General features: G+C 40.3%; 1 protein-coding gene across 4 annotated transcripts in view; it reads left to right on the forward strand.

Annotated features, from left to right (window-relative positions):
* LOC130291607 (calpain-5-like) overlaps positions 1-17,350 on the forward strand; it is a 184,552-nt gene that overhangs the window by 20,890 nt on the left and 146,312 nt on the right. For all 4 annotated transcript variants that reach the window (XM_056540565.1, XM_056540566.1, XM_056540569.1 and 1 more), the window contains exon 2: positions 8,445-8,616. In XM_056540565.1, coding sequence (XP_056396540.1) covers positions 8,452-8,616 — 165 coding nt within the window. In that variant the 5' untranslated portion in view covers positions 8,445-8,451. The remainder of the gene's footprint in view (positions 1-8,444; positions 8,617-17,350) is intronic.

A 17,350-nucleotide genomic window follows, 5' to 3' on the forward strand; every position in this document is an offset into this window, starting at 1 on the left:
TGAGTTTTCGCAGGCGGTTTTTATTATTTTTTGAACTTTTGGACACCTGTTGCGATCCTTCTGTATAATTTATAGATGCGGCCGGCCACTCTTCTATGGTCTCCTGCACTGCCGTATATATGCACCTATTCATATTTCCCGCAGAGAGTTGTGATTGGCCAGATGGTTCCAGCCAATCACAACTCTGTGGGATATATGTGTATATATACGTCAGTGCAGGGGACCATAGAAGAGCAGCCGCCCGCATCTATACATTATACAGGAGGATCACAGCGGGTGTCAGACTTACACTCGCTGCGATCTGTCTATTAATGCAGGTACTACAGCTCCCAGCATGGAGCAGAGTGTGCTCCATGTTGGGAGCAGTAGTACCTGCAGTAAGGGACAGATCACAGCGAATGTCACTTCTCCTGACACCCGCTGCGATCCTCCTGAAGTGACTGTCGGGATCAGCTGTACCCAGGGCTACAGAGCTGGGAGAACAGCTGATGCTGAGCAGTGTATATACATCCTATATCTACTGCCCAGCAAGAACTTACAGTGAGCCTGCAATGTATATACAGTATACACATTGCTGGTTCACTTAACCCCTTGCTGAGCTGTGCGCTAAGTCATCCCGGCAGGATAGAGTTAACTTACACTGCTGGACAGTGTAGGTTAACCCTTTGGGCAGTATACAATATATACAGCTATCTATAGATAGCTGTATATAGTGTATAAAGAAGACGAAGAAGTCCCCTTACCTCCCTCCAGTCCCCGCGGGTCTGTGTAGCTCTGCCCCTAGTGACGACGTCATTAGGGGGCAGAGCTACAGACAGGATCCAGGCTGGTAAGGGTATAAGGCTCTGTTAACATTGTCCTTTTTGTATAGTGTGAACAGACCCTTCTGTCAGTGTCTTACCAGACAGGGAGACTCCAGCTATTGCTAAACTACAATTCCCAGCATGCCCAGTCAGCCAAAGGCTGTCTGGGCATGCTGGGAGTTGTAGTTTTGCACCAATGGGAGGCTCCCTGTTTGGGAAGACATTGCATTATGGGCGCTCTCCCCTGCGGAGAGCACAAAAAATGTCCTAACCCATTTTTTTTGTGGTTTTTTTCTTCTCGATTCAGATCCGTGTATGCAGAGGATTACGGCGGATTGGATGGATTATGATGGATGAACTGGATTTTATTTTATTTTAATAAAATGGTTAACGAGGGCTGTGGGGGAATGTTTTTTAAAATAAAAAAAATTCCAATGTGTTGTGGTTTTTTTTAATTGAATTTTCTGGCTTAGTAATGGAGGCTGTCAAATAGACGGAATCCATTACTAAGTCAGGGCTTAGCGTTAGCCCCAAAAACAGCTAGCGCTAACCCCCAATTATTACCACGGTACCCACCACCACAGGGGTGCCAGGAAAAGCCAGTACAAACAGGCCCGGAGCGTCAAAAATGGCATTCCTGGGCCTAGGCGGTAACAGGCTGGTGTTATTTAGGCTGGGGAGGGCCAACAATGGTCCTCGCCCACCCTGATAACGTCAGGCTGTTGCTGCTTGGTTGGTATTGTGCTGAGAATGAAAATACAGGGAACACTATGCGTTTTTGTTTTTTTTAATAAATACATTGAAAAAATGCATAGGGTTCCCCGTATTTTCATTCTCAGCCAGATACCAACCAAGCAACAACAGCCTGATGTTACCAGGGTGGGCGAGGACCATTGTTCCTGGCCCCTTCCCAGCCTAAATAATGCCAGCTTGTTACCGCCTAGGCCCAGGAGTGCCATTTTTGACACTCTGGGCCTGTCGGTACCTGCTCTTCCCGGTACCCCTGTGGCGGTGGGTACTGGGGTAATAATTGGGGGTTAGTACTAGCTGTTTTTGGGGCTGATGCTAAGCCCTGGCTTAGTAATGGATTCCGTCTTTTAGACAGACTCCATTACTAAGCCTGAAAATTCAATAAAAAAAAAAAACACAATACATTGGAAAAAATATTTTATTTTAAAAAACACTCCTCCACAGCCCTTGTTAACCATTTTATTAAAATAAAAATATCCAGTTCATCCATCGTAATCCATCGAATCTGCTGTAATCCTCTGCATACACGGATCTGAAATGAGAAGAAAAAAAACCTCAAAAAAATGGGTTAGGACATTTTTTGCGCTCTCTGCAGGGGAGAGCACCCATAGTGCAATGTCTTCCCAAACAGGGAGCCTCCAATTGGTGCAAAACTACAACTCCCAGCATGCCCAGACAGCCTTTGGCTGTCTGGGCATGCTGGGAGTTATAGTTTAGTAACAGCTGGAATCTCCCTGTCTGGTAAGACACTGGCAGAAGGATCTGTTCACATTATACAAAACGGACAATGTTAACAGAGCCTTATACCCTTACCAGCCTGGATCCTGTCTGTAGCTCCGCCCCCTAATTATGTCATCACTAGGGGTGGAGCTACATGGACCCGCGGGGACTGGAGGGAGGTAAGGGGACTTCTTTGTCTATAGATAGCTGTATATATTGTATACTGCCCAAAGGGTTAACCTACACTGAAATATTAAAGTTACGTTAAAACTAAGCACATCGTTGTTTTTCTTGTGAAATTCCCAATAAGTTTGATGTGTCACATGACCCTCTTCCTATTGAAAAAACAAAAGTTGGATTCAAAATGGCCAACTTCAAAATGGCCGCCATGGTCACCACCCATCTTCAAAAGTTTCCCCCCTCACATATACTACTGTGCCACAAACAGGAAGTTAATATCACCAATCATTCCCATTTTTTTAAGGTGTATCCATATAAGTTCTTGCTGGGCAGTAGATATAGGATATATATGTACTGCTCAGCATCAGCTGTTCTCCCAGCTCTGTAGCCTTGGGTACAGCTGATCCCGACAGTCATTTCAGGAGGATCGCAGCAGGTGTCAGGAGAAGTGACATCCGCTGTGATCTGTCCCTTACTGCAGGTACTACTGCTCCCAACATGGAGCACACTCTGCTCCATGCTGGGAGCTGTAGTACTTGCATTAATAGACAGATCGCAGGGAGTGTAACTTCTGACACCTGCTGTGATCCTCCTGTATAATGTATAGATGCGGGCGGCTGCTCTTCTGTGGTCCCCTGCACTGACGTATATATACACATATTCATATATTCCACAGAGTTGTGATTGGCTGGAACCATCTGACAAATCACAGCTCTCTGCGGGAAATATGAATAGGTGTATATATACGGCAGTGCAGGAGACCATAAAAGAGCAGCCGGCCCCATCTTTATATTATACAGGAGGATCGCAAAGGGACGATCTGTCAATCAGTACAGGTAATACTACTCCCATCATGGAACAGTGTGTTCCATGCTGGGAGTAGTAGTACTACCTTAAAAATTTAAAGAAAAATGTGAAAAAACACACATACACTACATTTTTATTATTGTCGGCTACATTTTTAGTGCTTTACTCGCCCACATAAATTGATCCCTGTTTAAAAATTCATAAAAATTTAGAAATAAAAAAGATAAATTTCATTAGATACAATTTTTTCCATCACTACTGTATCTTTTTTATTATTATTTTTTAATGGTATCCTACGAAATTTTAATAAAAAGGTATCTCCATCACTATTTTGGATCTCTAAAGTCCAAAAAAGAATAAAAACTGCCTGCAAAAGTTAAAACCAACATGGCGTTATTCTTGGCGTTTTTGCTCTCCCATAGACTTCTATGGGAGGAAAACGCCACGATTTCAGGGCAAAAAACGCCAAACTAGGTTTTGTCGGGTGTTTTGAAAATCCAGCCTCTGAGCCCAAAATTGCTGAAAAACGGCAAAAGGATTAAATGACACCAAACTGAAAAAAAGCGAATCTGGCATTTTGCAGTTTATTATTGACTTGCAGCTAACATCTGGACGCGTTTTTAAATGCTGTGCGGGAAAATTGTCGTTTTTTTACGGCGTTTTTGCAAAAAAAAACTCAGTGGAATTCCAGCCTAAAAGTACTTTGAGTTTTGCTATAGTATATACACACAGACCAGCTAGGATAAATCTACTGAGAAGGATATTCATAGTTTGGCTCACTCTTGTGTATGGGGGAGATTTATCAAAACCTGTTCAGAGGAAAAGTTGTTGAATTGCCCATAGTAACCAATCAGATCGCTTCTTTCAATTTTCACAGGTCTTTTCAAAAATTAAAGAAGCAATCTGATTGGTTGCTATGGGCAACTCAGCAACTTTTCCTCTGGACAGGTTTCGATAAATCTCCCCCTATGTATGGAAAACTTTACTCACAGTTAGCTGCATTATGATTCCCTATTGCACGGTGTAAGGCAAAAAGGTTATGGCTTGTAAGGCACATGGTACTGACTCTGGACAAAAGCCCATAAAGAGTCCAGTCATAGTAGAAGAGCACTTGTACAGTTTCTGGATTTAATCTATTCTCCTTCTACAAGTAGAAACAACTGCAGAAACAGATACTACTTCAGCATGGACTGGACACAGTTCTTGGGTAATACACCTTATAAATGCCATGGTTCACCGTGACCAACCCAGAGCTGATTCGATTGAGGTAGCAACATGAACAGGATTCTTCTAAATCAACTGGTGGCAGAAAGTTAAACATATTTGTAAATTACTTCTATTAAAAAATATTAATCCTTCCAGTACTTATTAGCTGCTGAATGCTACAGAGGAAATTCCTTTCTTTTTGGAACACTGATGACATCACGAACACAGTGCTCTCTGCTGACATCTCTGTCCATTTTAGCAACCATGCATAGCAGATGTATGCTAAGGGCAGCATGGTGGCTCAGTGGTTCGCACTGCTGCCTTGCATTGCTGGGGTCTTGGGTTCAAATCCCACTAAGGACAACAATAGATAAAGCAGCATTATTATAATAACGTCAGCAGAGAGAACTGTGGTCGTGATGTCATCAGAGAGCATTCCAAAAAGAAAAGAATTTCCTCTGTGGTATTCAGCAGCTAATAAGTACAGGAAGGATTAAGATTTTTTAATAGAAGTAATTTATAAATATGTTTAACTTTCTGCCACCAGTTGATTTAAAAGAAAAAATGTTTTCACCGGAGCACCCCTTTAAACTACTGAGACAGTCAAGGTTAGGTAATTTACTGCACAGCAGGCTTGCTGGCAGGGGCACTCACTAGACTAGACCTAGACTTCCTTCTCCTTTCCTGGTCTAATCAGGACTTACTAAGAAGAGAATTGGACTTGGGGACTCCTCACTCATACCATTATAGGCAAAAAAGATCATGTGACCCAATTATCATGTTCTTTTACATTTCTCCATCAGTGGTGGTCATAAAAAAGAAAGTTAACCCTTGCACGACTTGCGCCTCATTGTATGCACATGTGAAGCAATGTAAAAGCAATGTAATACATTATACAAGTTTATCTCACAATATCGAAGCAGAATTTAACTGACTGAAATCTTTCTACATCCGCACTGCAACCTATTTTCCTTATCAGTTTGTAGATGAGTATTGGGATATTGCACTAGTATAATGCAACCCCAAAAAATACTGATATAAACATGTGAAACTTTATGCACCATCTACTCATGGACTTGTAATACTTTAGTTGGGTGTAGGCAAACTGATTTTATGGACAATATTTTTGTTGGACACAGTTTTTTTTTTGTCAGTGTTCTGGATCATATAACTACGTCCAGCTCTTCAACCACCCACAAACATGACTGTTCTAGTTAAGAATGAAATTGAGTGTTCTACACAATTCCCAAAGTGACTTAAATGTCAGCTTAGCCAGATCCTAGGGTCTTAATGATGTTGAAAAGCCATAACAATATCTATCTATAGCAATTTATTTGTTGCATTTATACCAACAATCATGATAATGCTTGTAATGCTTTATTTTATTATTATTGTTATTGTTATAAAAAAAAAATTTTTGGTCAGATTAAACTTTGAGTGATTTACAAATATATATATATTTCTTAAAATACTCTGGTCCTTTATGGCACAAAAGTATTTATCACCACATGTTGTAAAGCGTAGTAAGTGATATTCAGAGGGGTCTTGTAGTCTTGTTCCCCTCTCTTCATTGACAACACATGTGTCTTTGCATAATATAAACTGCAAACAGTGCATTCAAAATGTTTTCAGACCTTTTCACTTTTTCACATTTTTTTATGTGGTGACCTCGTTCTAAAATCAAAATCAAAATAATTAAGTATTCCTTCATTATTCTGCACCCAGTACCCCATAATGACAAAGTGAAACAGAATGTTAGACATCTATGTTAATTTATTTAGACATAAGTATTGAGACCCTTTACCCAGTACTTAGTTGAAGCAGAGATTATAGCTTTCATTCTTCTTAGGGATGATACCACAAGCTTTGAACATCTGGCTTGTTGAATTTTCTGCCATTTTTCTTCAGCGCCTTTCAAACTCTGTCAGGTTGGATGAGGACCATCGGTGGAAGCCATTTTCAGGTCTATTCAGAGATGTTTGACTGGGTTTAAGCTCTGGCTGGGCCATGCAAGGACATTCGTGTCACACTAAGTCACACCTGTGTAGCCATGGCTATGTGCTTACGGTCATTGCTTCGTTTGAAGGTGAACATTTGGTCCTGTCTAAAGTCCAGAGCACTCTGGGTCAGGTTTTCATTAAGAAAATATCTCTAATTTGCTCCATCCAGCATCCCCTCAACCCTGTAGGGAAGGTATCAGGAAGGGGAAGGGTAGTGCCTATACTCCTTCAGACATTAAAGTTAGAATTGAGGCCAGAAAGTACAATTTTGGTTTCCTCAGACCAGAGAATCTTGTTTCTCACAGTCTGAGAACCCTTCAGATGTTTGTATTTATCCTTTTTCTGAGGAGCCCCAGATCGATGGAGTGCTGAAGTGATGGATCACCTCCTGGAAGTTTCTCATATCTGTATACAGGATATTTGCATATACTACTTTGTTTGGTGGAATGGTCATTGGACCAAAAATAGGCCCAGGAATTTTAGACTAAGCAGTCCATTTTTTGGTGGAGGCCTGACTGGTGGGAACTCCTCTGATTAAATCAATTCAATTAGCTCTCCAGCTGTTGTGCCTGCGGAGTCTCAAGCATTATGAGAGTTGTAGATTTGCAACAACTGGAGAGCCACAGATTGGGGTAGTGTTTTACCAATCATCGCTGCAGAACTTACAAGTGACTACAGCAGTTATGGGACACAGTCAAAAGAATACACACTATCAGGGACTCATACGTGACATTGTCTCCTTTTCTTTTTTTTCTTTCTTCATTTGGTCCAGATGCCAAGACTTCTGTACTCTGCAGAGTTTAATGCCCGGACATCATGCCCTGACATCATTCCTCTGTCCGCCAAGACCCCTCTGTAGCTATACTCTGGACCCCTCTTGTTCTCTTCCTCCAGACCCCTCTGTCCTCCTCCTCAAGACTTTTCTCCCCCCCCCCCCCCCTGTCTAGACACCCCTATGTCCTTCTCCTGGCTCCTCATAAGTCCTTCTCCAGGCTCCTCTGTCCCCTCCCAGACTCCTGAGACGTCCTCCTCACGGTTCATGGCAATAACACACTACTTAGCATTGTGGGAAAATAAACCTAACCTTGCTAAAATACCTTATACACTGTGGATGTTTGGTCAGTGCATAATATCAGCAATTCATAGAACAATTTGTTGTTTGTTCTGATTCAAAAGCAAGAGCGGCTGCGGGTGGATACTTGCAATCTGATGCCCTGGATTGCACAACATAGCTTGGTAAGTGCATATCTACACATAGGGTTTAACCACACTCAGGGTATATTCACACGGCAGTATTTCCGCACATCCGCACCAATTCTGTGGATTTTGCGCGGAATTGGTGCGGAATCTGCATGCTGAAATTCTTTATATATGTGTAAGTATAAATGGGAGTGCGTAATCCCATTGAAGTCTATTGGGCTTTAATTTGATGCGGAATCCAATGGGGAATTTTGTGTGCGGATATTGTGCCGTATGAATATACACTCAAGATATCTGCACTATGGAGCACTATCTGTTTTTCTTTTAGTCCACACAATCTAGCCTATGAGCTCTACAGGCAGGTCTTTCCACTTCATGGTTTGATTCCTTATATGCACAGGGATGTGTCTTTCCAAATCTTGTCCAATCAAGCTGTATAAACATCTAAATTTCATGTGTCACAACAAAGGGTCTGAATACTGAATACTTTTTAAGATATTTGCAAAAAAAATGTAGAATTCTGTCTTTACGTTGTCATTATGGGGTTTTTAGTGCAGAATGATGGTGGACATATTTTTTCCGTTTGTGTAAATAAGTAAAATGGAGTGACAGGGAGACACATACAGACCTTATCTGTATAGTGTAAAGAGTTGTCAGCTTTTTTTTTCCTTTTTACCCTATATACACTTACAACATATGTTCTCAATGTGGAGAAGGGAGAAAAATAGTCCATCTATAGACATATATTAAGAAATGTTTCCATTTTTACTTTCAATAGATAACATATGGCATTGCCAGTCAGACATCTAAAAAACCAGGATTACTGGCAGCTAAAAAATGAATGCAGGAAAACTGGAAAATTGTTTGAAGATCCGGAGTTCCCAGCAGCAGATGAGTCTTTATTCTACAGCAAAGCACCTCCACATAGGATAGAATGGAAACGCCCAGGGGTAAGTAACATCTATAAAGTATTTTAGATACTAGTGGAATCCAACCAAATGCTCTCCCAAAACAACAACAAACACTGAGCGCTGGTAAATATTATTGAAATAGTGTACTCTGATCTCAAGGCCAAATATCGCCAATAGATAACAGCTCATCTTTCTGAAAACTGGCTTTAGGCAGGGATATACCTAAGTAAATTTAGCATCATAAGCTGCAGCATATTATGAAGATAAAACACAACATAACGATTGCAAAAAACAGCAGTGTGGTACAGCAGTGCCCGGAAAAGGGGTAACCAACTGCCTAGGGCACCACCTTAAAATATAAATAATATGCAAACATTTTATGAACATCACAGTTTTGGGTGTGAATTGCATATATATATATATATATATATATATATATATATATATATATATACATACACAATGAAGGCCTGCACATCTTTAGTTATGATCATGTGTGTGCAGGTCCTGAAGCCGGAAAGTGAAGCTACAAGGCCTCCCAATAAGGGAAAGTTAGAGAATGGGCCACTGTACATCTGGGGTCTGGTTTGAGGTTTATATTAAAAAGGCCTGGTGTGGGGTCTTTAGTACATAAACAACTGATTCTCTGTGCACCTGCAGACACTCACTACTGTGTATTAAAGTACAAACAAAAGCCTCCTTAACATGTTTCACCACTAATATAGTAGTGTCACCAGGGGCTGTGAATTTTATTTTGTCCTATATTTTTTGGGTGGTCTGGAGTCTGAGGTCTATTTGTAGTCTTTTTAGTCATGGATATTAATCTTGGATGTAAGTAAAAGGTGCTATTATTACTTCAAATTAAATGCTGTATGTTAGCAGTGTTTGGGGGCATGACCTAGGTTTACTGGCTAACAAAAAAGTAAGAAATTCTGTGCATTGTCTTCCAGATCACTATTCAGAACCTCTCTGAAAAGTCGGCAAGCAAGGTATATATGCCTCTAAGGCAATGTTCACATGTCAGAATTTCTGCACAGATTTTCGCATGGAAATGCTGCATATGTTAACAGCCTCATGAACTTCAATGGGATTTTGCAGTCCCAATCAATCTTTCCGCTGCGAAAATTCTGCATTCCGCAAAAAGAAAGGTCCTGTTCTAAATTTGTGGGGAATTTGAATGCGGAAGCCCATTGAAGTAAATGGGGCTTTTTTTTAACTGCAAAATGCGGAATTAATGCAAACTTTGTGCAGAATTCGCTCGGAATTTGTGCGGATTTCACACAAAATTTAACCAAAGATATGAATTTAAAAAAAAAATACTTTTTCCATGCAGGAAGAATTCATGCGGAAATTCTACATGAATTCTGCAGAACTTCTGCATATATGCAGGAAGATGCAGAATTCCGTGTCCGCATCATTTTCTACATGTGAACACAGCCTAAGGAACCTGAAATCTGCAACTGTGTAACTGGATCTCAGAACATGTAGAGGCCTATAGTGTGGCTGGTACTATGTACACTAGGACAATGACAATAGGGCTACCTGTATGGGTCCTACTAAGAGGATGAAGCTTTGAGCACATATTTGATTTTAGTAAAGCACTTTAATAAAGCTACACCATGGGTACTGCTGTGAAACTAAAGGAAAAAAAGAATATTTTAACACACAAGACAAGGAAATATTTCTGGTTGGGAAGTTCTTGTCATCTGCTGAAATAATCAATGGTCATGAATAGAAGAAACAAATGTTATTCTCAGAATTCCCTAGACATCTTTTGAAGGCCCTGATTTTTAGAATTCTTTGGCTTCCCACAGCTTTTTCTGACTCTGGAAGACAATATATGTCAATATTAATAAACAGCCTGCTGTAGTTATTATGGGAGAGATTTATCAAAACCTGTGCAGAAGAAAAGTTGACCAGTTGCCCATAGCAACCAATCAGATCGCTTCTTTCATTTTTCAGAGGCCGTTTTGAAAATGAAAGAAGTGATCTGATTGGTTGCTATGGGCAACTGATCAACTTTTCTTCTGCACAGGTTTTGATAAATCTCCTCCGTGTGTCAACTATTTTTCTTCTTTTGCCAATCCAAAGAGCGGAAGCAAATGTCTAAATATGAGCTATTTACTGCTTAAACAGTCAGCATACCATTCTTCACTCCCTTGTGAGAGCATGATTGCACTCTGAATATATCAATGTATATACATGCAATTGGTGCTAATAGTATGTTGTACACCAGCGCTTCTCAAACTTTTTCTACTCAGGACTTACTAGCCTACCCGTGTTGATGCTGGGGCCTCACCGACATACTGCTGTGCTGCACCAAATACCACCATGCAGCATCCATATAATACCAGTGACAAACCAACAGCACAGTGCAGCAATAAATACCTCTCCACCTATAGTAAACCAACGGCAAAGTGCAGCAATAAATACCTCTCCACCTATAGTAAATCTACACCACAGTGCAGCAATAAATACCTCTCCACCTATAGTAAACATACATCACAGTGCAGCAATAAATACCTCTCCACCTATAGTAAACCAACAGCACAGTGCAGCAATAAATACCTCTCCACCTATAGAAAACCAACGGCAAAGTGCAGCAATAAATACCTCTCCACCTATAGTAAACCAACAGCACAGTGCAGCAATAAATACCTCTCCACCTATAGTAAACCAACAGCACAGTGCAGCAATAAATACCTCTCCACCTATAGTAAACCAACGGCAAAGTGCAGCAATAAATACCTCTCCACCTATAGTAAACCTACACCACAGGGCAGCAATAAATACCTCTCCACCTATAGTAAACCAACAGCAAAGTGCAGCAATAAATACCTTTCCACCTATAGTAAACCAACAGCACAGTGCAGCAATAAATACCTCTCCACCTATAGTAAACCTACACCACAGTGGAGCAATAAATACCTCTCCACCTATAGTAAACCTACATCACAGTGCAGCAATAAATACCTCTCCACCTATAGTAAACCAATGGCAAAGTGCAGCAATAAATACCTCTCCACCTATAGTAAACCAACAGCACAGTGCAGCAATAGATACCTCTCCACCTATAGTAAATCTACACCACAGTGCAGCAATAAATACCTCTCCACCTATAGTAAACCTACACCACAGTGTAGCAATACATACCTCTCCACCTATAGTAAACCAACACCACAGTGCAGCAATACATACCTCTCCACCTATAGTAAACCTACACCACAGTGCAGCAATACATACCTATCCACCTATAGTAAACCTACACCACAGTGCAGCAATAAATAAATAAATACCTCTCCACCTATAGAAAACCTACACCACAGTGCAGCAATAAATACCTCTACACCTATCGTAAACCAATGGCAAAGTGCAGCAATAAATACCTCTACACCTATAGTACTGCACACCTGGAGAACTCGCTTCTGCTATAAATACATGGACACCAACTATCAACACCATATGGAGAACTTGCTCTTGAGCTATCTGGACTGTGACCATGGTACTTAAAATTGCTTCCCTGAACGTTAATGGACTGAATTCCCCTCGGAAGGGGTCCTACATGTGGGGTGAGGCAAAAACCTTGTCCTGTGACGTACTGTCTGTGCAAGAAACACACTTATTAGAGTCCGAAGCACATAGACTCAAATGCCCTTTTTACCCTCACATATTTCATTCCCATTTCTCCACTAAGTCCAGGGGAGTTTGCATTGCCATTCGCAACTCTGTAGCCTTCCAATTGTCTCACATAGTTACTGATAAGATGGGACGCTACGTACTGATTATACATTCAATTAATAACATTGTGTATACCATCATGTCCATTTACGCACCTAATAGGAAGCATTTAGCCTTCACTAGAAAAAACTTCCGCATTCTAAATCAACACAAACAGGGATATGTTCTCCTGATGGGAGATTTTAATACGGTTTCGGACCTCATTGTAGATTTGTCCAGATCTGACAGACATCGTCCTTTCTCCTTGCATTCTGTTTTCAATAGAGAGGATATGTTTGACATTTGGCGCCTTTACCATGCTAATGAAAGAGATTATTCATTCCATTCCCTGGTTTCTACCAGTTATTCGAGAATAGATATGATCCTGGTTGATCAGTCCCTGCTAAATTCACATAAGTCCTCCTCGATTGGACAACTTAAGTTTTCGGATCATCGACCGGTTATCTTAGAACTTCATGAAACGGTTGCGCCCTCTAACACATACTTGTGGCGATGTATCAAATTCTTGTTTAGACACCCTACTTATAGAGCGGAAATGTTAGTTGATTTGTCGTCCTACTTCTCTATTAATGCTTTCCCAGAGATTTCTCACACAACCTTATGGAACGCACACAAGGCGGTCATAAGGGGACCATTCATTAATTGGGGTCATATCGTTAAAAAACAGCGTATGGCTACACTTACTGCTCTACTTTCTGAAAAAGATAGTCTCACGTCCTCCAATAGGTCCCATCCATCACCTCACTTACTAGAAAAACTTCGTAGTGTTAGGAACCATATCCAAGAACTTTTCTATGATGACAATGCGAAAAAAAAACACAGAAACTGCAGGCCCAATTTTATGCGTTTAATAACAAAACAGGTAACTTCTTGCATCCCGCCTGAAAGAAAAACATGTTAAATCCAAGATTCCCTATATATGGCATCATGAATCCTCCCGTAAATTATATCACCCCCAATCCATTGCAGATGGCTTTATGTTCTTTTATTCCCAATTGTATAACATAGCCAAAGACTCGTCCATGTGCCAACCTTCCCAGGAAGACATAGACTCCTTCTTATCCTACATAAATCTCCTGTCCCTCTCCCCTTCCCAATTAGACACCTTAAACTCTCCCCCTTCCATAGAGGAACTTAGTAATATCATAAAATCCCTACCTAGCGGGAAATCCCCCGGCCCTGATGCCCTTACTAATAGCTATTATAAGGAATTCTCTACGGTTCTTGCTCCACACTTATTGACATTTTTCAGTGAAACTATAGAAAATGGTAACATCCCTAGAGAAAATCAAGAAGCAATTATAGTAACTCTGCCTAAGGCTGGTAAGTCGCCGAATAAACTGGGCAACTTTCGGCCCATATCGCTTTTGAACGTAGATTTAAAAATATATGCAAAAATGCTTGCCAATAGACTTGCCCCTCTAGTCCCCCATTTAGTCTCAGAAGATCAAGTAGACTTCGTACAAGAGAGGCAAACTTACGAGAACACTAGATGAGTGTTAAACCTTTTACACCATGTGGACTCAAGGGGTGTTACTTCTGTATTTTTAGCCCTGGACGCTGAGAAGGCGCTTGATCGCATTCATTGAATGTTCACTTTCTCGGTGCTCCAGGGCATGGAACTTGGTGGACCTATCCTTAGTGCCATTAAAGCATTATATTCTGTTCCTCATGCGGAGGTTTTTGTAAATGGCACATTGTCGGCAGACTTTGCTATCTCCAACGGAACACGCCAGGGGTGCCCACTCTCCTCTTTAATTTTCATTTTATCTATGGAGCCCCTAGCTATTATGCTAAAATCTTCTTTGGTGACTGGCGTGGAAGTGGGCTCAGCTCTCATCTCATTTCACTCTATGCAGATGATATAATCCTCCCCCTCTCTAACCCAGAGGGGTCCCTGGCGGGTTCCACCTCCATGATAGGGGAGTTCAGCAGAGTCTCATATTACAAAGTGAATATGTCAAAGTCTCAAGTCTTGCCCATTCATTTATCACCGGATGTTGAATCTAGTCTAGAATCCTCATTCCCTTTTGATTGGCAAGATGATTATGTGTCGTATTTAGGTCTAAAAATTCCTTCTCATCTCTCTGAGCTTTACAACTATAACTATACCCCATTCCTAAAAAAAACTATAAATACGCCACTACAGCGTATAGGGTAAACCCACCAAGAATAAAAATGTATATAATAAAATAAATAAAAAATATATTAATCTGATAAATCAATAACCATCAAGTTTAATAAATATAGTTTTATTTTACAAAAAATACATATATCATACACAAGCAAAAAAGATTGATAATAATATATAGCTATATAACATACATAAAAATAGTAATCATTAGCGCAATTTGATAATGTGTATAATTATTTAAAAAATTATTTTATATATACATATGTAAATAAATGAACTTAAAAAATGCAAAAGATGGCAGGGACGGGAAAAGGATGTAAAAAAGAAAGGCGTAAATGTGGGGGTCAACTGATCACCAATGGATCATAAGAACACCTGTTGCTATAAAATACGTGCAATGTGACACTCTGTTTAAAGCATAAAAAGTGTATTTAACCTTAGAAATATAAATATGCATAAAGTGCAATGTGCAACACAGAAATATAAGTGTATACAATAAAAAACAAAAAATAAGGTGCTAAAAGTGAAGGTGTCAGAATGTAAATACTTGACCCCACATGTAAAAAGAAGGTAGGTTCCACGTCCCTGCAATCACCTCCAACGCGTTTCACCGTGACCGGCTTTATACTCCTTGATAAAGCCGGTCACGGTGAAACGCGTTGGAGGTGATTGCAGGGACGTGGAACCTACCTTCTTTTTACATGTGGGGTCAAGTATTTACATTCTGACACCTTCACTTTTAGCACCTTATTTTTTGTTTTTTTATTGTATACACTTATATTTCTGTGTTGCACATTGCACTTTATGCATATTTATATTTCTAAGGTTAAATACACTTTTTATGCTTTAAACAGAGTGTCACATTGCACGTATTTTATAGCAACAGGTGTTCTTATGATCCATTGGTGATCAGTTGACCCCCACATTTACGCCTTTCTTTTTTACATCCTTTTCCCGTCCCTGCCATCTTTTGCATTTTTTAAGTTCATTTATTTACATATATATATATATATAAAAAAAAATTTAAAATAATTATACACATTATCAAATTGCGCTAATGATTACTATTTTTATGTATGTTATATAGCTATATATTTTTATCAATCTTTTTTGCTTGTGTATGATATATGTATTTTTTGTAAAATAAAACTATATTTATTAAACTTGATGGTTATTGATTTATCAGATTAATATATTTTTTATTTATTTTATTATATACATTTTTATTCTTGGTGGGTTTACCCTATACGCTGTAGTGGCGTATTTATAGGTTTTTTAGTGGTTGTTTTGGGTTTTCCCCAATTTTATTTAGACCACAGTATATAGGACTTCTTTTTAGGTTGTTATACCCCATTCCTACAAACTTGCAAACTGGAACTTGACCGTATGGGCAAATTTGAGGTGTCATGGTTAGGCAGAATAGCCTCATTTAAAATGCTGAGGTTACCTAGGCTGCTGTATCTATTTAGAAATCTCCCCATACATGTCCCCCGACAATTTTTCACTGCATTAAACCGACCACTCTCTTCTTATATCTGGAACCATAAGAAACCTAGAATTGCACACCGTCTAATGACCCAACACAGAGATAATGGAGTTCTAGGTCTCCCTGACCTTCAAAATTACTATGTGTCCACTTTAGCTACCCAATTACGTGCCTATTGGTCCCCTGACACAAATTCCCCATGGCTGCAAATCAAAAACCACTGTAGTAGACCTCTTGATACTTGTACATTGTTATTCATACATATATGGGGCATTGCTAGTCCTCCTACTCTTCCCCCCCCCCCCCCCCCCCGTGATGTTAGCTGGTTTACACTGTTGGGCTGCACTACATACCTCAGCTGCTGTCTCTTAGGCTTCCTGGCCTAAATGCACTCCGCTCTCTATACTACTTCTTGCAATTCCCGGGTTAGATGCATCTCATTGGCTTTCTCAGGGTATCACTACCATTACACACAGAGGCAACCTACGATCATTTGAAGACATTCGACATACCTACCAGCTTTCCAACAGAGATTTCTTCAAATTTTTACAGATTAGGCATTTCCTCCAGGGGAAATCCTCCTCCGATTGGTCATATTGTCCAGCGGCCTATCAATCTCTATCACTGAGACAGAAAGGTCTTAAACCATTTTAAAACCTCATAAATTCTCCAGCTCCTTTCACTGCTTATACCCCATTTAAAAAGTGGCAAAGAGACCCAGGTTTAGACATTTCTGATTCCGACTGGAGGAGGTCTTTTCGGTGCACTAGGAAGGCCCTCCCCTGCGTCTCTCATTTAGAAACAGCGATCAAAGCTGGTACCTCACGCCTGACAGGTTGGAGAGACTGTGGTTGTAGAGGTACTCTATTACACACCCTTTGGAACTGCCCTAAGAAAACTGCATTTTGGAAAGAAGTAGAACTAATGATACATTCCCTATCGGGTATTTCCCTTCCTCTCACCCCCCCGCCTTTGCTCTTCTACTAGTAGGCATTCACCAATATCCTCTTACCGACAGATTTATTGTATGCTAAATTCTTATTTCTGCCAAACTCATATTGACTAAACATTGGAAATCCCCCACTATCCCTTCCCTGAGAGACCTGCTATTGCTTACAATACTGGCAGCCTTGGTGACTGCATGAAATCATGGCATTCTTGGCCTATCCCTGAATATATTCCCGGAAACATGTGACTATTCCACACTACTCTCATAATTAGATGATGATCGTTCCTTCTTTAGTGAATATGGAACAGTACCATCCCCTCCTCCCCTCTTTTCTTTCCCTCCTGTCCCTATCCCTGTTATTTAGCCTGTATACAACAACAAAGACGTGGTCTCAAATGGCTGGAGGTGCTCAAGCCCAAATGCAGTTGTACATTTATACTGGGGGAGCAGATCCTGCGCTTGTGGT

The sequence above is a fragment of the Hyla sarda genome, chromosome 9 (genome assembly GCF_029499605.1).
Source record: "Hyla sarda isolate aHylSar1 chromosome 9, aHylSar1.hap1, whole genome shotgun sequence".
NCBI classification, from domain to species: Eukaryota; Metazoa; Chordata; class Amphibia; order Anura; family Hylidae; genus Hyla; species Hyla sarda.